General features: G+C 35.7%; 3 protein-coding genes across 4 annotated transcripts in view; 1 reads left to right on the top strand and 2 right to left on the bottom strand.

The window, feature by feature from the left end:
- Positions 1–22,886, bottom strand: part of LOC106159110 (polycystin-1-like protein 2) — a 60,810-nt gene extending 37,924 nt beyond the window's left edge. The window contains exons 1-7 of one of the 2 annotated variants that reach the window (XM_086994896.1): positions 22,698–22,886; positions 21,957–22,183; positions 21,018–21,233; positions 20,284–20,429; positions 1,223–1,343; positions 736–818; positions 161–286 (exon numbers count right to left, since the gene is read on the bottom strand). In XM_086994896.1, coding sequence (XP_086851022.1) covers positions 161–286; positions 736–818; positions 1,223–1,343; positions 20,284–20,429; positions 21,018–21,233; positions 21,957–22,183; positions 22,698–22,813 — 1,035 coding nt within the window. In that variant the 5' untranslated portion in view covers positions 22,814–22,886. The remainder of the gene's footprint in view (positions 1–160; positions 287–735; positions 819–1,222; positions 1,344–20,283; positions 20,430–21,017; positions 21,234–21,956; positions 22,184–22,697) is intronic. The other variant, XM_086994895.1, reaches the window with a different exon arrangement.
- LOC147759919 (uncharacterized) lies at positions 12,400–13,435 on the bottom strand. Its single transcript, XM_086996413.1, has 4 exons — positions 13,295–13,435; positions 12,967–13,104; positions 12,761–12,793; positions 12,400–12,559 (listed from the first exon to the last, which is right to left on the bottom strand). The coding sequence occupies exons 1-4, from the start codon at positions 13,365–13,367 to the stop codon at positions 12,408–12,410; spliced, it is 396 nt and encodes a 131-aa protein (XP_086852539.1). The 5' UTR covers positions 13,368–13,435; the 3' UTR covers positions 12,400–12,407.
- LOC147759918 (uncharacterized) lies at positions 18,755–19,819 on the top strand. The gene is made up of 2 exons (XM_086994904.1): positions 18,755–18,965; positions 19,141–19,819. The coding sequence occupies exons 1-2, from the start codon at positions 18,875–18,877 to the stop codon at positions 19,476–19,478; spliced, it is 429 nt and encodes a 142-aa protein (XP_086851030.1). The 5' UTR covers positions 18,755–18,874; the 3' UTR covers positions 19,479–19,819.
- Positions 22,887–24,187: the final 1,301 nt, after the last annotated feature.

Here is a 24,187-nt window from a genome sequence, read left to right as displayed (position 1 = left end):
CTAAAATTTTGCGGAGGGAATTCATTCACGAGACTTTGAACCAGTTTGTACAATTTTTAACCTGATATAACAAGTTTGGAGGAAGATTATAAATGCTAGATTTTAATATCTGCTACATCTAATACTTTCTACAAAGCCAAAGACGTCAAGTGTTCAGTACCTGTGAGTCTGCAGTAATCTCTGTGGTGTGTTCTGTGAGTTTGGTCAATGTCTCTGCTGCTTGCTGGGCAGTAGATAGGCTGTCAATAGTTAAATTTCCCACTGCCTCCATCATATCACTCCGTATCTGTGGAAGAAAAGACTTGCTGATGCTATACAGTAATTACTTGATCTTTTAAATATGCAAAAATTGTGAATTTTATGTATACTATATTTTTAAAGTCATAATTTATAAAAATTAGCTAGAACATTTATATTAAGTGGTAGCAACAAAGTTAAAAAGTTGGCTACTGTGTAGTTTATTCTATGAAGTAAAAGTACAACAAATACTACACAGAAATATAATTTTTGTGATTATAAAATATTCTATCTCAAAGTTTTGTAGTTTTTGCCCATAGAAAAGATTGAGTAATTACCATAGCTTTTCTTTCTGGCTGTCAAAATGTTATTTATTTCATTGATATACCTTCACTTATATTTTACTAAATATTCATATATCTATATACTTCTAACATTTATCTATCATTACCCTTTTCACTGTCATTTACGTATCTTTTAATACACTTATCTATCTACCTGTTCCCGCCTTTCTGTGTTAGGTAATTTTTCTGTCCCAGAATTCAACAAGAAAGTCACAGCATCAACCAGTTGTAGAACAGCTAAAAGTCAATATCATAGGAAAGGATGCAATGCAATGTTATAATTAACATAAAGATCTTTACTGTGACATATGGTGACAAACTTTTCAAAATTAACGTGAAGACCCATTTTCAAGCTCGAAGAAATTTTCAACGTCAAAAAAATTACATTGGCAGAAAAATGTCTGCAGACGAAATTTTCAAGACCAACAAATTTTCAAGACTTTACCATAACTGACAGATTCGAACCAGCTGTAGGACAGCATAAAGTCAATTCACCAGGAACAGATATTCACATATAGAACTTAAAATACCTTGTCTTATTGAAATATCAATTGAAAAACAATAATGGTAAAGACGATGATTAAATAAAAAATCACAGCCCAAGGGTTGAAGGTTTATAATTATTTAGATAGAAAGAGAACCTGTGTGATCACTTTCCCTCACAGCAGTCCACAAGCTGCCGTTCCGATCCCCTGTTGTCGCCTCCAGAAAGGTACCAACACCACCAGTCGCAAAGTCAGGATGGTCACCTAATGGATGGACCTTAAACAGAAAATACACCAAATCTAATCTAAACTAATCTTATAGAGCACATTCAGAACATGTTGATCAGTAGACTAACAGATCTATGATCAGATGTGGTCAGCCCACTTAAGGACGCTCTCTCATATTTCAGATTTCATATTTCTGCCCTAGCGATTTTGATTAAAATTGTAAGACAAAATTTTCTTACCATATGAGTAAAAAATATGAAAAAAAAAATTGGGGGTACCCAGGCTCGTTTTCGAGAGGTGGCGTCCCGAAAAACGCTACGTTTATTACATTGCGTTATATGGGGATTTTGCCAAAATGCCCTTAATTTTGCTGAAAAATGCAAAAATAAAAAATTCTGCCCTAGCGATTTTAATTTTATGTGGATATGTTATAGATCTTGGTAGACCTCAAAGAAATTTACAAAAAAATATGTACCACACCATGCTTGTTTTTGAGCCAGAGCTGCTTGAACATTGTTTTTTATCAAATTTACATAGGAATCAATGGAAATTTCCAAGCAAATTTAAATAAATATGTTTTGTATCGTGGGTTTTTAACTCATACACTTATTTTGCTTCAATGAAAATTATATTTATACTTCTCTGCATCAGCTAACCAAATTTCATAAAGTTTGCTTATCCCATTCATAACAAATAGATATTCAAATGTTGAAAGTATCAGTTGGATTTCAGTATGCCTCATGGAATACCGCCATATTGGATTTTTCAAAGGCTGGACCTATAAGGATGAATTACGTATTTTATTGCATGTTATATTTTCATAATTAGCCGCTATCGCAAAAAAACTACTCATGCGCGAAATCTGCGCAGATCGCAAAAAAAAGCTAATATAAGAGAACGTCCTTAAAAGCAATGCCAACTAAACCACTGATGGTCTACCCATGGTGCAGATTGCGGCGGTCTTCTGGGTCTTCCAGAAGATGGCCAGATTTTCAAGTTTACATTGACCAGTACCCAATTTTTTTCTGTCGGAAGACAGTCAAAAAAGGAGGATGGATCAACAAAGATAATTTGGAAGATTGTCAGAAAATATCTCTGGATCCGCCCCTGTCCCCATCTCGACTCTCACTGGCCCAGCAGGGGCCAATATTTTCTAGCAATTAAGCATTGGAGACAATATTTTATCTTTTTAATGGCCCGTGTGGAGACAAGGAGACCATCATATGATTATGTGGCTTACTTTTAAGTGGGGTCAGCCACATTTAGTTTGCAGATCATCTGTTCTGAAAGGGACCATGTATTTATATAATACCCAGACGACCTACCGGATGGCTCAAATGGTAGAGTGCTCGCCTCCAGTGCAGTAGGTTGTGGGATCAATCCCCAGCCGGGTCATACCAAAGATTACCATTAAAATGGTACCTACTGTCTCCTTGCTAAGCACTCAGCATATAAAGGTTGACGTAAGGAACAAAGCCAATACTGTTGAATGACTGGTAACTGAGGGCTATGTGGAAGATAAGCTTAGGCTTAACATGCTTACCCTCTTTAACTAAAGTTCAAAATAAAAACAAGGCAGCAAAGCTGTCAAATGTACAGACAAAAAACAGAAAATAAAGATATAAAAAAGGTCATTTTGTCAATTTTGATGCAATAATAAATAACGCTTATAATAGCACTGTCAGTCAACACTGAATTTTAATCATGCACAACAGGTAACATGGTCAATAACAGGAGCGGACCCTGAGATATTTTCTGACAGTATTCCAAAGTATCTATGTTGATCCATACTCCATTTTGATGGTCTTCCAACAAAAAACAATAGATACCGGTCAATATAAACTTAATAACCTGTCTTCCAGAAGACCCAGAAGATGGTCTCAATCCACCTCTTCAATAAGATTACAGTGTCAGGACCATGAGAGACCAAAGTCACATGATAAAAGTCTCAATATTTGAAAAATGATGACAGTGCATAAAATAATATTATATAATGTTTAAAGACATAAAAAACAATACCATTGCTTATGTGGAAATACAGAAAATGTGCAGAGCATCGAGCGGATGAGAGTTAAAAGTCACAAATGCAAGTGTTTGAGAAAAAATTGTAAAGGAAAACATAACAAAACTAGAAAACCACCGATAGTGCAGACCTCTGCCAAGGCAGCAATTGTTGATTATTATTGATTGATTATTGAGCTAGACCACCACTAAAAACTAATCATTGTCCTCTTTGGCCCAATTCTGACAGTTCCTGAAAATTTCAGCAAAATCGGTCCATAACTTTTTGAGTTATGTTGATGACAGACAAACAGGGGTGAAAATATAACCTCCTTGGCAGAGCCTGAGGTAAATATAATTTCAATGAAGCTGCTATTCAAATTTTTAATCTTTGATTAAATATATATATATATATATATATATATATATATATAATAACCTGCATAATTATCACTGCTTCCTTATTATTAATCTAGCAGAGAGCTTAACTTTTGGGAGTTTACAAGGGAATATCAACAAGTGTGCTTTATGTAATCTCCTTTAATGGCCTATCAATTAGGCAAATGACTTTATAAATCAGAAATTAGCTAAGTGATACCCAAGGGATATTAACAGACTGACCCTCTCAAAGGTCTTTCAGGCCCATAAGTCACATCTTAAGAAAAGCACAAAACAATAATGCACAATATAGGAGACTACCAATTCTGATGCAATAATACATTATGTTTTACTGCACAGTCAACATCAAATTTTAATTATGCACAACAGGTCACAACAACGAAAATAAAAGCATAAGGTTTCAGGCCCATCAGAGTTCAAGTTTATACTTAAAAAGTGCCAGAATGAGAAAAATGAAAATTTCACACAAAATTACATAAATTCAATAATAAATGATAACCCAATTGACCTGGCTTTCTAATTTGAACTGCATGCCAATCCTAAAAATCATACTTGTAAGTTAAAAATAATAATAAGTAACACAGTTTTCTTTTCATAATGTTTGCAGTAGCAATGCAAAAATATTGTTGTCAATTTTGATGTAACATTACATGATAAATTATAGAATAATTACCACCAATTTTTGATTATTGACAATAAATAGCATGGACATGTAGAAAATTTGATCACCATTCGGCTTCATGTCCATGGGAGCTCCGAGTCCCACAATGAATATGCCAAAAAGATAATGAATATTTCACTCAAATGTATAACTTCCAGAAAACGAAGCCAATTAGACTGCTTTTCCAACTCATTCTGCATTTTAGTCCTGTGTTTCTTTTTTAAAGGTTTGACAGTCATAACACGGGTTTTCCCATAATGGTCATCATGGCAGCAGCACCAAAAATTGTGTTTTCTTCTATTTTGATGCAACATTACATAATGCTTAACAGTATAATGACCATCAATTTTTAATAATAGAATATAAGTAACATGGACATTCAGAAAACGTGACAAGCGAAGGTCTTCAGGATCTTGGTAATTCAACGTCACACCTTGAAAATGCCAATAAGTGAAAAATTAAATTTTCACAAAAAAACTGTTTAACTGCCAGAAAAAATTAACAAACAGACTGCATTGCCTACTGAAGCTGTATTTTAGACCCATGTTTCTTTCCTGTAAGTTTGAGAACAGTAATTGACATGATTTTTGTTAAATGGTCATCATGAGAGCAGTGCCCAAAATAGGGGTTTCTTCAAATTTTGATGCAATATTACATAATGTTTAACAGCATAATGACCATCAATTTTTAATAATGGAATATTAGTCACATGAACATTCAGAAAACTTGACTAGCAAAGATCTGCAGGCTCATGGAACTTCAAAGTCACACCTTGAAAATGCCAAAATGTTAACAAGAGATAACTGTACTGAAATGATTTTCTTTTCATTTTCAACACCTTTTTTACATAAAACAATAATCAATTTACTGTCATTTTTAAATGATCAACTAGGAAAATTGTTGACATAGGAAAAATATCAATAGAACAATTTATAATGTCCAATTAGCTCCATTTGGAGATTCTGAACATAGTGAATGATTGAATCTGACGAACTGCAATGATGAGTTCCTTTCCATTTTTGATACTTTATTACAAAATGCACGATAATAGGTTTACCGTCATTTTTATATAATCAACTAACAATATTGTTAAGAAGCTGAAAATGTCAAAACAACACTTTTACATATCTTATTAGTTCCATAATGAGACTGTTAACATGCCCAAGAATTAAATCTGAAGAAATAACAATTATATACAAAAATACAGAGAATGCACAGCACTTCTGGTGGATGGGAGTTAAAAATCACATCTTGAGGATGCTAGTGTTTGAAAAATAATTTTAAAAAAATTTTAAATAAAACATAAAAATTTCCAATAAAGCTGCTATTCAAACTTTCAATCTAGCTGTATTAACTTGATATTAATAACCCCACCAAGTTTGAGAAAAATTAAGCACTGTTATTCATCTATAGCATGTTGGCATAACACTTTTTTTTTTGTTGTAAATTTGCAATGTTAAACACCATTTATCTGCATAATTATCACCAAATCCTAATTTTGTGACACAGTTAAGAGAGCTAAACCTATGGGACTTTACAGGGAAATCTCAACGAGTGTTTTATGTAATCTCATTAAATGGCCAATTGAAAATTAATGAGTAGGCAAGTTACTTTATAGACCTTAATTTAATTAATTAGTGATCACCCAAGGGACAATTTCAGAGACTGCCATCCATACAGTACCATCATATAGCACAAATGTGTTATAGGTGTTGCATACATGCTGAAAAAAGTGAAAAAAACAGCATTTCTTCCCTAAAAATGACCCGATCATTCTGATTTTCAAACTTGACCTGCGTATTATAAATATACATTTGTTCTGCAAGTTTCAAGCCAAAAGGTAAAATGGTTTTCCACTTATCATGTTATCAGTGTTGCATATATGCTGATAAAAGTGAAAAACAGCATAACTTCCCTAAAAATGACCCAATCATGCTGATTTTCAAACTTGACCTGCGTATTATGAATATTCATCAGTTCTGTAAGTTTGAAACCAAAAGGTAAAATGGTTTTCCACTTATCGTGTTATCGGTGCTGCATATATGCTGAAAAAAGTGAAAAAACAGCATAACTACCCTGAAAATGACCTGATCATGCTGATTTTCGAACTTGACCTGCGTAATATGAATATTCATTAGTTCTGCAAGTTTCAAGCCAAAAGGTAAAATGATTTTTCACTTATGTTATCAGTGTTGCATATATGCTGAAAAAAGTGAAAAACAGCATAACTTCCCTAAAAATGACCCGATCATGCTGATATTCGAACTTGACCTGCGGATTATGAATATTCAGCAGTTCTGTAAGTTTCAAGGCAAAAGGTAAAATGGTTTTCCACTTAACGTGTTATCGATGCTGTATATATGCTGAAACATGACGGCACTGTTCTGCAATGGGTTTACTTCCATTTTTAAAACACTTTTTTAACATAAAACAAAATAAACAGTTTACTACCATTTGTATATGACCAACTAAGAAAATTGATGAGATGGGAAAAATATCAATAGAACAGTGTTAAATGTCCAATTTCCTCCATTCTGAGATTCTGAAGATAGTAGATGATTGAATCTGACAAACTGCAATGATATGAGTTTATTTACATTTTTGACACTTTATTACACAATACACGATATCAAGTTTACCATCATTTTTACATAATCAACTAACAATGTCATAAAGATGCAGGAAATGTCAAACAAACACTTTTACGTATCTTATTAGTTCAATAATGAGACTGTTAACATGCCTAACAATTGAATCTCAGGAAATGTGAAAAAACAGCATAACTTCTAAAATAATGGCCCGATTATGCTGATTTTCGAACTCAACCTGCGTTTTAGTAAGATTAACCACTCCTGTAAGTATAATGACAATTGGCCTATCTGTTTTTCTTATATTGTGTTATCAGTGCTGCATATATGTTGAAAAAAGTGAAAAAATAGCATAACTCCCCTAAAAATGGCCCGATCATGCTGATTTTCGAACTTGACCTGCGGATTATGAATATTCATCAGTTTTGTAAGTTTCAGGCCAAATAGTAAAATGGTTTTCCACTTATCGTGTTATCGGTGCTGCATATATGCTGAAACATGACGGCACTGTTCTGCAATGGGTTTACTTCCATTTTTAAAACACTTTTTTAACATAAAACAAAATAAACAGTTTACTACCATTTGTATATGACCAACTAAGAAAATTGATGAGATGGGAAAAATATCAATAGAACAGTGTTAAATGTCCAATTTCCTCCATTCTGAGATTCTGAAGATAGTAGATGATTGAATCTGACAAACTGCAATGATATGAGTTTATTTCCATTTTTGACACTTTATTACACAATACACGATATCAAGTTTACCATCATTTTTACATAATCAACTAACAATGTCATAAAGATGCAGGAAATGTCAAACAAACACTTTTACGTATCTTATTAGTTCAATAATGAGACTGTTAACATGCCTAACAATTGAATCTCAGGAAATGTGAAAAAACAGCATAACTTCTAAAATAATGGCCCGATTATGCTGATTTTCGAACTCAACCTGCGTTTTAGTAAGATTAACCACTCCTGTAAGTATAATGACAATTGGCCTATCTGTTTTTCTTATATTGTGTTATCAGTGCTGCATATATGTTGAAAAAAGTGAAAAAATAGCATAACTCCCCTAAAAATGGCCCGATCATGCTGATTTTCGAACTTGACCTGCGGATTATGAATATTCATCAGTTTTGTAAGTTTCAGGCCAAATAGTAAAATGGTTTTCCACTTATCGTGTTATCGGTGCTGCATATATGCTGAAAAAAGTGAAAAAACAGCATAACTTCCCTACAAGTCACCCGATCATGCTGATTTTCGAACTTGACCTGCGTATTATGAATATTCATCAATTCTGTAAGTTTCAAGCTGAAATAAAAAACAGTTTTCCACTTATCGTGTTATCGCTAAAAGTGCACGATGGCGACGACGACAGACGCAGATGATGGCTTTATGTACAGACACATCTGTGTCTGTACATAATAAATAAATAAATAAAGTAGAAGGTATCAGGACAGTTCCCCTGAGACAATTCCTCCTAGTCAATGCCCCCCCCCCCCCCCCCCAAGGACAATTCTCCTCGGGACGATTACCCAATCCAGTTTATGTATATTTCGTAGTGTGATGACATTGCTTGAGGATAGAGAATATCTACATCATTAAAGCAATAATAACTCTTCCTTTGAGATTCAAAATTCCGCAAGAAATACATTCTAAACAACACATGGAAATATATTATATTGCATTTCACCACTAAAAAGGCTGTTATTGTAGTAAAACTAAAAACTGTGCTTTCGGTGCCTTTCTTCCCAGTCGTCAAGGCATCCGTTGCCAAGGATGTTGGCGCATCACGTGGATTCTCGCGTGCATTCGAGACCAAAATAGCATGTGGCGGGATAAGATATAGCAGGCGCATGACACAATCCTCAGACGTTAGTTGCGAGATTTTGTACAGTGTGTCGGATAACGAAAAGCCCAGAACTGCTCACGTTGTAGATATAAATGCATTCTGAGCAATAAGACTATTATATCGTATGAATCTTATTTTATTGTAATAAAGTGTTGTTGTCTGCTTGCCCCGCGGTTTTAAGTAGGTCATCAGAAAACCCCGCTCGACTATGCTATGTCAGAGAGGGCTCCGTCAGTTAAAATCCCTTAAGAGATTTTAACAAAAAACCAAGCATTTAGGAAAAAAAACCTGGACTAACTTTGAATGCAGGAATGGGGTTGTTGACCATTGGTAAGTACGGGAAAATTGCCGTTTACGCCAGGAAAATCCAATTTTTGGCCAAAACGAAGAGTTATTATGACTTTAAACAATTTATTTTGATACAGTACAAGTACAGAAAATTGTATTAAAAATCTGGGCTGGGTTGTATGAAAGCCGTATAGCACTATACGCTGGATAAATCAGCCGTGTAACTTATACGGTTCTTATAAGGGTTGCATGAAAGCTGTATAACTTTATACGGCGGATAAATCTGCTAAACGGTCGGTTAAAGTTATACGTCTCAGGGAGGTCGTTTAAATACTTATACAGTGGATAAAAATGGCATACCTGCTGAGGTTCCACAGGAATCCTCAGCAGTATAATCCACCTAGACAGAGGAGAGAGAGGACTTTTCGAAGAGAAGTATTTGACTTTGACGGCTATACTGATTCTGAACTGCGTGCAAGGTTTCGTTTTGGCAGAGAAGGCATTAATTTGATAGAGAGAATGTTGGAAGAGGAACTGCAGCCTGCGACTGGCAGGAGCTGTTCTCTCTCGGTGAGGGAACAAGTTCTTATCGCTTTACGTTTCTATGCCTGTGGCTCGTATCTCCAAGTGGTTGGTGATACAATCGGTGTCGACAAGGGCACGGTGTGCAGGGTTGTGAGAAAGGTGTCGTTAGCCCTATGCAGAAGGAAAGACCAATTAATTCAATTCCCAACAGACCCCAGGGAGAAGGCCACGATCCGCCGTGGGTTTTTTAGGATTTCCAGATTCCCTGGGGTCATCGGCTGTTTGGACGGAACACACATTAGGATAACGGCGCCCACGATAAATGAGCCTGCATTCGTAAATAGAAAAAACTACCACAGTTTGAATGTCCAGGCTATATGTGACCACAAAGGTATTGATCTTTATTACATATTCTAAACATAAATATTAAGAGCTCACCGTAAATAACACGTCCAACATCTGCAGTGTTCGTGCTTCAACTTCATAAGTCGGCCATTTTTGCGGCCATGACCTTGACTTCTTCAGTGTGACTGAATGTGCAAGCAATGTTTATGCAGGTGCAACTAATGCAATCTGCTTAGATAATCAGTTTTATGAATAACAAAAACATTGCAGAGCCACATAATTGCAAATTTAAAAGTTAATTATCATAATAAAACTTTGGTTATAAATAAGTATTGATATAAATGAAGATTAACATGATGAAATTGAATGCTAACATATTACTTCAATTTTATTTTCATCACCTTGTCATATTCCATTTCATAAAGGCAAACTTATATTAAACTGTTTTGAAAAAAAAATTGAAAAAAAGTGAAATTGTTATGCTTTCACCATTATTATTGTTTTAATGATCGTCTTCCTCTTCTCCTTAAAAAAAAAAAAAACCTCCTCTATATTCATTTCCTTTTTTTTTTCTTTTTATCTCAGGTAGATTTACAAATATCGTCGCCCAGTGGCCTGGTAGTGTCCATGATGCCCATATCTTTTCCACATCAGCGGTTGGGCGTCACCTAAATCAAAACCAGCAACCAGAGGATGGGGTCCTCCTAGGCGATAGTGGTTATGCCTGCAGGCCATATTTAATGACACCATATCTTCACCCTGTAGGGAGAGCCCAAAGGAGGTTTAATAGGGCCCACAGGAGCACAAGATATCTCATAGAGCGAGTGTTTGGCATGTGGAAAAAGAGGCAAGCAACAAAAAAAAAAATATATATATCTATTTTAAGCAAAATTGATAAAGAAATGAACAAAAAAAAAAAATGAAATAAAACAATAACCAAATACTTCTTTATGTCTGAGGGATAATAAACAATAATGTGTGCATACACTGTGAATGAACATGTTTTAAATGAAAAAAATTGTATCCTCACAAATTATTTAAGTAAATTAATAATATATTAATAATAAATTAATAATAGAAATAATAATATATATTTTATTTTTTTCTCATTACAGATTTGGTTGCCTAAATATAGGATTCAGGATGGCCCCAGCTAGAGTGAGTACCATAGTTGGAGCATGCGCCATCCTCCACAACATTGCAATAAACTTGAAGGAGCCCATTCCTGACAATGTACAAGTGCCTGCAGACAATGGTGACATGGGGGTGCAGTATCAAGGACCCCAAGATGGTCGTGCAGTCAGGGATCATCTTGCTACAACATATTTTGCATGATTGATATTTTGGTACCACCAACAACTTGGAGATATGTAGTTAACAAGCATAGAAATGTAAAGCAATGACAACTTGTTCTTTCAAACAGAGAGAACTAAACTGCTAGTGTCTAGCTTCAGTTCCTTTCCAATATTTTCTCTCAAATTTATATCTTCTCTCCCAAAATGAAACCTTATATGCAGTTCAGAATCAGTGTAAAAGTCAAAGTTAAATATGTGTCTTCGAAACTTCTCTCTTTCTCCTCTGTCTAAGTGGATTCAATGTCATTACAATCAAATTTAAATATAAAGCAATGAAACTCATTTGCTGTGATGAACCAATATTTATTAACTGTTATTTTTAATGTTTCCAGATAATTTTTTTGTGTGTGTAACTGTCAATCAACATTTTATGAGAGTTGCTATATTTCAAAAAAATTCCAACATATATTTATTTCTAACATATATATATACATATAAAAGTTCATATAAAAGTACTGATTCAGTTTTGTTTCAAATTGTAATCATCTATTCATTATGTGTTTTGTAATTGAAAAGCAATTATTGTGTTCAATGTGATATCCTTTTATAAAAAACATTGTATGTACATTTTCATCAGCACAGATTGCAATAAATATTAAAATTGAAAATAGTAAATAATGTAAAGCTTTAAGAACACTATTGCCATATGTAAAATTCTTCATAAACACCAACTAACACTACAGACACAACAAGTTAACAATGCAGCAAAGCTGCCAAATGTAAAAACAAACAAGCCAAAAAAGGCAATAATAATGCACACAATAGGATACAGTCAATTCTGATGCAATAATACATTATGCTTAACTGCAAAGTGAACATCAAAATTCAATTATGCACAACAGGTAATACTGATGAAAGTAAAGGCATAAGGCTTCAGACCCATTAAAGTTTAAGTTTATACGAGGAAATGTCAGAATGAGAAAAATAAAAATTTCACCAAAAAGAAAAAAGAAAAATTGCATTAATTCAATAAAAAATTATAATCCAATAGAGTTGGTTTTCTTATTTGAGCTGTATGTCAATCATAAGAATCATTCTTTTAAGTTAAAAAAAAATAAGTAACACAGTTTTTTCTTCATCGTAACATTTAACATTTAAATATCAAAAGTAATTAATCTATTGTCAATTTCTTGGATTTGTTTCTGTAGTAAAATTATTTGGAGATCTAATTTTTTTTCTTTTTTTACTGCATTTTTCATTTCTTGTTCCAGAAGCTTGGCATGCAAGCCTTCCACTACACTGCTCTCTGCAAAAACATGAAATCTAAAGGTTATTCATTTCTGCATAGTATCACTTCATATTACATGTAAAATACCAAAACAAAATGATAAAGTGACTTTACCACTTGAGTAGTGAAATTACAGTAATGCAAAAGTGTTGAAAACATTAATGCATAACTAATATACCCAGCAAGACTTAAAAATAATTAAATGCAAATATAACTGACCATGAATTGTCCTTTTTCTATTTCCTGCACTACCTATAAAGGAAAATGTTGCATGTGCTTCATGAGTATGCCTTTTTATGAATAAGTACTTACAAAGAAAATGAAAAAAATCTGTCATTAAAACAAAATCAATTTTGCAATTGTTGTTAAACTGTGATATCTTCCATTAATATGTTACATATGTTTTTTAAATTCCACATACATACTTTTTACACTCCCTCTGCTACATGATGGCAGTGTTACAGCAGCCCTGGTGCTGGTTGTTGTTGTTGTTGGAGTTGGGCTGTAAATTGAGCTGTCATCATTTTCATTGTCATCATCATCATCTGCATCATCATTGCTTACTAAATGATAAATATTTATCAATAAAATTTTAGTATAATAAATTTTACCATTATAACTTTCAAACATAAAAAACAAAATTTTTAATTTAAAAGTGAATGTACATTATTTTTATATTCACAATTTTTTAAGGCAACAATTTTATCCTTTCTTAGTATTATTTTTTTATTTTTATTTTTTTACAAAACCCACCAAGAGCTGACAAATCTGTCATATCAATTGTGCTTAGTGGTTCACAGGTACTTGTGTTTGAACAAGAAGGCATTGCAGCTACTGAAATATTTAAAAGGTATATTTATGTTTAGAGGTGGCATAAAAGCAGATCCAAAAAATATTCAATACACCTATTAAATGAAATACGGTAAAAACTTGGACATTTTGGCAGACCCAGGAGCCAGGAAACATAATTTTGAAATTCTGTCGGATTCACGCAATTTAAAATATAAAAAAAAATTAAAGTGACAAAGTGTTCAAGATTTTACCATAAGTTGAATAAATATATAAATTATGATAACATTTCAAACGGTGCACTAACACTCGTTTTTAAACTACGTAAGCGATAGTCACATGACCACCTTCATTTTAAAAACCCACAGCTCGAAGCAGGTGCATTCATTCGACGCCTTTTTTTTTTCGTGAAAATATTACAGTTCTAAAGAAACAAGTACCTTATGCGAGAGGATTTGTGAGAAGTGAATGCAGAGGATACATTTTCAGTCATTTCAAACTATTTGGAAGTGATAAAGGATTTACAAGGCTACGATACAACGAAAGTTTATTACGGCTGCAACGGTTGACTATTATACACAGCAGTAATGTACTACCAGTTCGAAGTGGATGTATTGATTGTGGCATGCATTTATTGTTTTCGACTATGTTTGATACATTTCAAGGACAAGAGGATATTTCCATTCACATTGGGATTTAACGTTTAGAATCTAATCGTTTAGGACCTCAACTACGAGGCATGCGGTGAAAGCGACAGCGGCTGTGAATCAGTAAGTGACTCTGCCTCGTTATAGAAGTTCAAGGTCAAAGTATATAAACATTGCAGACGATATGATTTTATGCAATTTTCTGAGCAACCGAATCACATTCAACACTTATTTTGAAAGTTAAAAAAAAACTATGTGACAATGGAACATTCACTTACGGCGAACAAGTTAACATGCAACCGTTTGAGTTTTTTATGTGAACTTAGCTAGAATGATGTGTACCGTGTTCATATTGAAACGGCAGTGTGATTCTCAGTGATTGATTTTAGCAGCATTTTCACAAGAAGCGAAGAACATTTTCATCATTTGAAAATATTTTCAAATAAATAAAAATTCATTACTCACCTGTGGTCTCAAAACCTTCGGCAATACCCTCAAATGAGGGGTCATTGGAATACATCTCTATGATAGACTGTATCATAGAGTCCACTGGGGGATGGACTGGCCTGCCGCCAGTTCCCCCAGCATGTTTAACCAGCCCATGCCGGATCTTCTTGGCATGGGCAACCATTCCTCTCCACTTTTCCTTACATTCATGGGTGCTCCTCTGAGCTATGCCAAGTGCACTAACATTGTTGGAAATTTCTTCCCAACAGGTTTTCTTTTGCCTGTTGTCTAAAGTAGTGGTAAGTTTGGACTTGATAGTATTTTGGTGCACTTGGCACAGCTCAGTAAGGAGGGAGGTTTCCCTGACACTCCAATTGGTCTTCCTTGCCCTCTTACCAGAAGACATTTTCAGAGGTCTGTACTTTTGTTTTAGCAACAGTGCCTGATGGGTAACCAAATATGGACATAGACCCAGTTGTTCATAGCAACTTCCTCAAAGTGAGGTTGTTCTTAGCAGTTATCCACTGTATAGTGATTTTATCCACCGTTTAGTTATCCGCCTGTTTATACGCTCTTTATGCAATGCATTTTTATACACCGTTTAGTTATACGCCATATAGGGCATTTACACACTGTATAGAGTTATCCGGCGTATACTGCTATACGGCTTTCATACAACCCAGCCCTGAGAGTATAAACAGGCGGTTAGCTAAACGGTGGATAAAATCACTATACAGTGGATAATTGCTAAGGACAACCTCACTCTGAAGATAGTTGCTATGAACAACTGGGTCTATGTCCATATTTGGTTACCCATCAGGCACTGTTGCTAATCACTTTACTGATAAAACAAATCCAAGAAATTGACAATAGATTAATTACTTTTGATAAATTATTCATTTTTATTTAGCATTTATGGACTGTTCATCTTTGTCTCAAATACAAGACTTAATTATTGCAATCAAACAAACGCAAAACAATGAGAACTTGTTCTCTCACCGAGAGAGAACAGCTCCTTCAGTCGCAGGCTGCAGTTCCTCTTCCAACATTCTCTCTATCAAATTAATGCCTTCTCTGCCAAAACGAAACCTTGCACGCAGTTCAGAGTCAGTATAGCCGTGAAAGTCAAATACTTCTCTTCGAAAATTCCTCTCTCTCCTCTGTCTAGGTGGATTATACTGCTGAGGATTCCTGTGGAACCTCAGCAGGTACGCCATTTTTATCTACTGTATAACTATTTAAACGACCTCCCTGAGATGTATAAATTTAACCGACCGTTTAGCAGATTTGTCCGTCGTATAAAGTTATACGGCTTTCTTGCAACCCGTATAAGAACCGTTTAAGTTACACGGCTGATTTATCCAGCGTATAGTGCTATACGGCATTCATACAACCCAGCCCTCTCCTGGTAAAGGTGGAGTAAACAGATGACCTCACTCATCCATGTGACCTTTGATGATCTAAATGTTGCATACTTGCTTCATCACTCCCCCCCATGATTAAGTTGCCCACCTTGGATCAAGGTGCACCTCTAGGCAGAGGTGGGGTAAACAGATTTTCTCACTTATCCAGGTATCCCTTTGATTATCTGTCACTTTTAATTGCCTGACCACTTCCCATCTACAGACTGCCCACTATACTTAAATATTCATAAAACATGTTTACCTGTTCATGTGTTTACCCCACCTTTACCAGGAGGATATAGGTGGTTATACTTTGATTACATATCTAATAAAACTTTCAGTTCTTGTACTCAATAAAAAAGGAATTTATTAAAAAATAATTTGTTTAGTGATGGAGTTGCATTATCACACAAAAAGTATTAAACTTTACACTCTTTACTTTATATTCATAAATTAACATTTTCTTTGGGGGAATTGTCCTGTGAGGAAATTGTCTGCGGGAGGGGAGAATTCTGGGGGGGAATGGTCCTAAAATCTTGGCATAATTGTTATCAGGATAATATACTCTTTTTGGCTTTAAGATTCTTAGACCCTGGTATCCCAAAGGGCCAGTAGGTTTGAAAGTGATAGCATATCAAATGTCAAATTACCTGGATAGTGGAAGTCACCACTGTCCTCACATCATCTATAGTTACAGCATGCACACACACTCTAACCCCAACAGCTAAATGTAAACATACCTGGACAGTGGAATTCACCACTGTCCTCACATCATCTATAGTTACAGCATGCACACACTCCAGGGATTTCCATTACGACGTCCTCATATCTAAATATGCAATGAAATTCCACGGGACGCAAAATATGCAACTCTTCTGTGTCCCGGGGACGCAACTAATGAAAAGTAAGAAATCAAAAACATTGTTTCTCAACATAAAACCTGCATGCATACTAAAAGTTGGTCACGATCTCCATAATACTATTAGCTTGCCATGTTTACAAGTCGCTTTAAATCGTTAACTGCCACTCATGAAAATGATGCATTATAAGTTAGGTCATTTGCATAGCTCCGCCCGTTTGAGCTCGATTTAGCAAATAATATGTATGCAATGAGTTGCGGTAGCACCAGCTACACGTGCGTGACTAGACAACGTGTGTTCAACACCCTCTACATTTGTTAGGATTTTTTTTTTAAATCATCGATAAATGCTTATAGTAAATACATACAAATGGCTTAAAAGACATCAACTTTCATTCATACATATGTACCGTTACGGAATGAATAAGTTAAACCACTCTAGACAGCTGCATCATTTTGTGTGCGGCGACATAGGGAGAATCTAGTTGACAACGTTACTTTAAAAATTTTTGATCGACACATATAAGAGTTTATTTACCGACGTTATGTACAAAACAAAGTCAAAATCAATTTAAACTAAATTCCAAATCTTGATAATAAAATTTAGCCTGTCCATCAAGTGAAAACATACTCGTCCCACACCTTTAAATAGCCGCTCTCGTTCCGAGCCTTGTTCCGAGAAATTAAAAAGCATGGCGCAAGCGATGCTGAAATCAAGTCGAAAATAAGACGTTTACAACAAATTTGGTTGCATGACACAGCGTTCAAGGCGTGGCTGTTTGTAGAAGGGGAACCTGGCAGGGAGAAAATGAAGTGTAGTGTATGTGTGCGAGGAAAGAAGAACAACATATTTACTTCGCCGCCAGGGAGCACCGACTACCAGTGCTCTTCACTCCTGAGGCACATGACCTCTCAGAGTCACAAAACAGCAGTAGAGGCCATAAAAGGTAAGAGAGACATTTCAAAAGGCAATGAAAAACTGTGAAAAAACATGTGATGATGGCTTAACACATCAATTTAGAACAGTTTATTTTCTAGCATCTAAAAACCTAGCATTAAACTTATATCCATGGTGACTTATGCACTCTACAGAATATGCATGGACATTACACGTCAGCGGGAATGGTATCAGAGATTAGTGCATGCATTGCCCAGAGCATTGATGACAATTTGACGTTGGCCATCAATAACAGCAGGTTCATAGGTATCATGGTAGATGAAAGCTGTGAAATAGCAATCTACAAAAAGCTGGTAATTTACCTTCAGACTAAAGTGAATGGTAAAGTTCAAACTTACTTTGCTGCCAATAAAAATGTTGAAAATGGACAGGCACATACAATTGTCGACGCCATACATGAGTTCCTTAGGGACAAAAACATTGCCATCAATCGTATTATGGGGCTAGGTAGTGACGGAGCGGCTGTTATGATGGGACGCGGGACAGGTGTAGGGGTTCAGCTAAAAACCCAGAACCCTCCCCTAGTGCATGTCCATTGCTTGTCACATAAACTAGCCCTGGCTGTAGGCCAAGCTGCTGCTGATATCCCAGCCATTAACATGTACCAGGAAAGTACCAATTCTTTGTTTCTATACTTCAAGAACTCTGCTGTTCGTTACAACAGACTGAGAGCTGTATATGATATGCTAGATGATGATCAGTTTCTAACACTAAAGCAGCCGTTGGCAGTAAGATGGCTCTCTTTGGAGCAGGCAGTGGAAAGTGTCCTCAATTGCTGAACCAGTCTGATTGCTGCTTTAGAGGAAGATGCTGTGCAGAACCCAATGGCTAATGGCTTACTGAGGAAGGTCAACAACTATGTTTTCCTAGCAATATCCTGTTTCATGAAAGATATTCTGCCATTGTTTGGAAGGTAATAATACACTTCAACATGATTTTGGTTTTAGGCCCAATTTACTAGAGAAGTTTGTTAAACTTTTTTCATTTTTAATTAATTGAATATAAATATTTATTCATCATTCTTTAAATTCAAAATATTATAAAATTTAAAAACGGTGATAAATTGTATATTATTCAGTTTCTTATATCTTTTAATTGTTATTCAGGTTGTCCAAATGCTTTCAATGTGAAAATCTGGACTTTGACACTGCCTCCCGATGTCTGGGCACAGTAAGGGGAACTCTGGCTACATATAGGCAGGATGCTGATCTTCTTTTAGCTTTGTCACAGATGGAGACTGAAGTAAGAAACATAGGGCAATACAAAGGGCAGGATGTGAGCAAGACTTATCCCAAAGAACGTGCATTTAATGCAGCCAAAAGTAAGTTTTTTATGTCTCATTGTTTGATAATCAGGGTGTCTTTGTTCTTAGCTTTTTTCGTTTGCTATTTTCAATGATTAGGGTTATTTTTGGCCAGGCTTTTGTTTCAATAAGTATCTTAATACTTACCTTGATTAGAGAAATGCAAGCTAAGTTATTAATTTTTTTTTTTCAGATGGATTCTCCGAAGAACTAGAAAACAATTTGGACAAAAGATTTCCTTTGGCAAGCATGACAACACTGAATGCCTTTGATGTCCTGTTAAATCCCAAGAGGTATACCCATATGCTGCTCAGGACATTAGACCTTATGGACAACAGGAACTTGACCACTTCCTTGCACAGTACGTACACCCAAGTTGTGGATGCAGACAGATGTTGGAGGGACTTCTTACCATTCAAGCACCACATACATGCTTACAGAGAGAGATTTGCCTTTGCCAGTTCCTGTGAGGATTTGATCCTTAACTATTCTGATTATTATCCAGATTATGTATACTGTTTGCACAAATAGCTCTAGTCATTCCACTGAATAGTGCATCATGTGAAAGGGGTTTTTCTGTGCAAAATTTGAACAAGACCAAAACAAGAAATAGGTTAGGTGAGGTGCAATTAGAGCATATAATGAAAATTACAATTAATGGGCCACATTTTGCACAGTTTGACTATACTCAAGCCAAAGCCCATTTTAGAGCCTTGAGGCAGAGTCGCCAATGACATTCATGCAATGCATAAGAGTTAGTGAAAACAATGAAGACTTGAATAAAAACTTTTAAGACTTATATGTGTTGCTTATCTTTTATTACAAATATTTGAATTTTACATTTTCTAGGATTGTGACAAGTGGGACTCTAAATTTTCTCTGCGGACTCAGTTTTTCTGACTTCACTGAGGCCCTGGGACTCTACTTTTAAAAACATTATTGAGAACACTGCACTCTAACCCCAACAGCTAAATGTAAACATACCTGGACAGTAGAAGTCACCACTGTCCTCACATCATCTATAGTTACAGCATGCACACACTCTAACCCCCACAGCTAAATGTAAACATACCTGGATGGTGGAAGTCACCACTGTCCTCACATCATCTATAGTTACAGCATGCACACACTCTAACCCCCACAGCTAAATGTAAACATACCTGGATGGTGGAAGTCACCACTGTCCTCACATCATCTATAGTTACAGCATGCACACACTCTAACCCCCACAGCTAAATGTAAACATACCTGGATGGTGGAAGTCACCACTGTCCTCACATCATCTATAGTTACAGCATGCACACACTCTAACCCCAACAGCTAAATGTAAACATACCTGGACAGTGGAAGTCACCACTGTCCTCATACCATTGTCATTGACAGCATGCACACGGACCTCTCCCTGACTGTTTTCACTGGCTGGGGACACTGACAGGGCAGAGATGTGGATATAACCATCAGAACTGCTGCCTAACAGCATACCTGAGGGAAATAGGAACATTTATACACAAATATTGGTGGATAAGAACAGGTCAACCCTCAGTGTTGGTATATTAATATGAGCTTCAGGTCTGATACAGAAAAGCTTCTTCATCTCCATATGTGCGAAGTCTATGACTGGGTTCCCATACCTGGATCGATCTAACAGGATCAGTCCATCACCCAGGATCGGTCCATCACTTTCAGCTTAAGCAGCTTAGATGTCTGGCATGCCTACTAAAGGTGCTAAAAGATAATTAATTAGCTGGTTCAGTAGGTGTGACAGACATCTATGCCACTTTAGTTGATTCCAATTTAGCAAGAATCCTCTTGGGGATATAGATCGATCCAAAGTTAGTATGACAGGCTCTAGGAATGGTCTCTATCAGACTCAGACATTCAGCTAAAGATTGGTTGAGGTTTCCCAAGTTGATGTTATGCAGATCCTTTGATTCTCTTATAATGACTTGCCTATCAATTTGATCTACTGACATTTAAAAAAAAATGGTTCTGTTTTGTAATTTTAAGCTGGTGTATTCTGTTGTCTACATTTGCTTTAAACTATTCATCTACAAAATTCCAATAAGTTACCTGATTGATTCTTGGTAGCAGGATCTCCATCCCAAAAATGGTAGTTATAGTGGAGTTGACTAGTGCTGTCACTGAACCCAGAGCAATTCACTGAGAAATTGGTGACAATCTCAAAGCCAGTGGAAGGAGAAACTGTGCATATTCCTGGACTAGGGCTGGTCCCCATTTGTATGAAACATGATGTAGACAGCACTGTACCAGCAGACTGACTTGTACCTACAAACACATATGACATGATGTAGACAGCACTGTACCAGCAGACTGACTTGTACCTACAGGCACACATGACATGATGTAGACAGCACTGTACCAGCAGACTGACTTGTACCTACAGACACATAAGACAAGACGTAGACAGCACTGTACCAGCAGACTGACTTGTACCTACAGACACATATGACATGGTGTAGACAGCACTAATATTGTTGCATTCAATTGCAAAAAATGTGTCACATATTTACCAGCTTGTGCATATAGAAGAGCATAAACTGTTTTTCCAAAAGTTAAAGAACATTTGTGTTCTGAGACATTCTCAAAACTACTAAATCCCAAAGCTTCGAGCTGCTAAATTGGCAAAGATTTTTATCCCATGGACCCTCAGAAACTTTAATATACAAACTTTAAACTACTTAAATGAAACTGATTAATATGATCATTAAATAATTGAATTTTTGTAATTGAACTTTTTTGAAGAAACTGATTCATTTTACATACTGATTGAATTTAAACTATTTTAAAGTAGCAGCTTTGATTTAATATTTTAATCAGTGAATTCTTCTATAATTTTTTATATCATAACATGTTTCAGTTGTTTTTGCCTCATAAGTCACATGTAAAATCCAACTTTAAGTGGAAGAATAAATATAAGGATTGAATATAAAGTATGCCCAAAAGGCTAATACCAAGCTTAAAATTTGCACCTGTTCTCACACTACTTACCGTTAGTTGTGACCTGGTAGAGCTCCCCAGGTGCAAGAACACCTGGTTTAACACTCAGTCCTCTCTCTGTTCTATCAGTGGTGGTGTCCTGGCTCCAGTCCAGTCCCTGCACTGTGGTGTTCACTGGGTTGAGGTCCCATAGGTAGTCCATAGAGTCACAGTGATAACACACAGCCTCTAGGGACACCTTGGCTCCAGGGTCAGACAGCTTACACTGACCAGTACACCTAGGGAAACAACTGGACAATTAAGCATGGACACCTTGCCTCCAGGGACAGACAGCCTCTGTAACACTGACCAGTATACCTAAAGAAACAACAGGACAATTAAGTATGGACACCTTGGCTTTAGGGACAGGCAGCTAACACTGACCAGTTGATACCTAGAGAAACAACAGGACAATTAAGTATGGAAACACTGGCTCCAGGGTCAGACAGCTTACATGTCACCAGCATATCTAGAGCACAAACATTTAATGTATATTTTTAATTCTAAGTTATTATCATGTTGGTATAAGAATATAAGTTTACCTAGGAAAAACAACTGAACAATTGAATGAAGTAACTCATTCTTAACTTGTTAAAAATAAGCTATATTATGTTGATTGAATATGCCAAGTTCTATATAAATGAGCAATCAGGAAACAAAATTACTTAGAAGTAAGCAGCCCACAATTGAAGAGCAGTATGGAAAAAAAGACAACATAATGTTGTGAGTGGTTATAATATAATTCTGAGTCACCTCTGTGTTATGAAGAGTGCTGAGTCTTCAAAGATACCAACTTTATCTTTCACGCTGTCAGGGCAGAGACAGTAGGAGTGTTGATCTCTGACAATACACGCCCCTAGGCAGTTCATTGTGCTGCAATCTGTAACAATGTTAAACAGTAGCTTGTGTGGTCACAAGATTCAGCAGAAACTAGTGAATCACCCTTAGCAAAATGAAAAGTGTGCAGCACATAGGCTGCAAATGTACAACATATGTGCAGCACACTCTAGAGTGTGCAGTAGACAGCTTTGGGGAGTGTGCAGAAGTGTGCGATAAAAAATTCTTTCTTGTTGCACACCTACTGCACACTTCCATAAGTACAGACAGTGTGCAGAAAGTATGCAAGAGACTTAGTATTGCAATAGAAGCATGCAGAGAGTGTGCGATAACCTTAAAATTTGATCAAGAGTATGTAACAAGTGTGCAGAAAATGTAATTTTTCTGTCATAAGTGTGCAGAAAATGTGCAAGACACTTGGTTTTTCATCAGACGTGTGCAGAAAGCGTGCAATAAACTTACAATTTCATCAGGAGTGTGCAACAAGTGTACAGGAAAATTAGAAATTTTAAGTTGTGTGAGTTGAGTATACAGCAAGCTTTCAATTTTATTGGGGTTTGCTATTTTAGAGTAAAAAACTTATCATTTGATTATTTAATATTTACCAATAATTTAATATGATGTAAAGCTAGTTATAAATTGTTTTCTTCTAACAAACTATGGTGTTTACCTCACTCAAAGTATGAGAATAAGTCAAGGGCAATATCTAATAGAATAATCAACCCTTTAAACTCATTCATTAAATCACAACTTTTGCAATGCCATACCCACCATTAAATAATATTATCAGGATGTATCAAAAACAGTCATGAAATCTAGGGTTGTGGTAAATTAAACATGGCTCCTACTAGTATAATCTTGACTTTGCTAGTTGATTTTCACAAAAAGATAAAAACACAGTATATAATCAGGCCTGTAGCCGGGGGGGAGGGGGGGGGGGGGGTTCAAAAGAACCTTTTTTGCTGGAAAAAGGTCCACTCCGAGTAAAATTTGATCTAGGTACATGAAGTTTTTATGGAAAAAGGTCCACTTTTTCAGAAAAAGAACCCCCCTTTTGAAATTGCTGATTACCGACTTGATAATGTATTTTTACTGTTTTAATGATGATATTCACTAACTTCATATTTCTTCTATTATATTGAAAGTAAATTATCTAGTCAGATTTTAATCTTGCTTATAGTCAGATTTTACTTGACCTTGGTAAGCGCAATCGTATAGACCCCCCACACACACACAAAAAAGGGACACCACCACCAGTCTTGTGCTTGACAAGCTGTAAAAAATGCAATCAACAAGAATTCTCAAAATATGCAAAAAAATATATATAACTAAAAATGGTACAATCAAAGTTCAGTTCATAGTAAGGTAGGTCAAAGGTCAATTTCAAGGTCACAGTAAATTTCCAG

This window comes from Lingula anatina, chromosome 9 (genome assembly GCF_051362555.1).
Source record: "Lingula anatina isolate TDL-2025a chromosome 9, LinAna3.0, whole genome shotgun sequence".
Classification (NCBI taxonomy): Eukaryota; Metazoa; Brachiopoda; class Lingulata; order Lingulida; family Lingulidae; genus Lingula; species Lingula anatina.
Note: the sequence above shows the minus strand (reverse complement) of the source record. Positions and strands in the feature narration are given on the sequence as shown.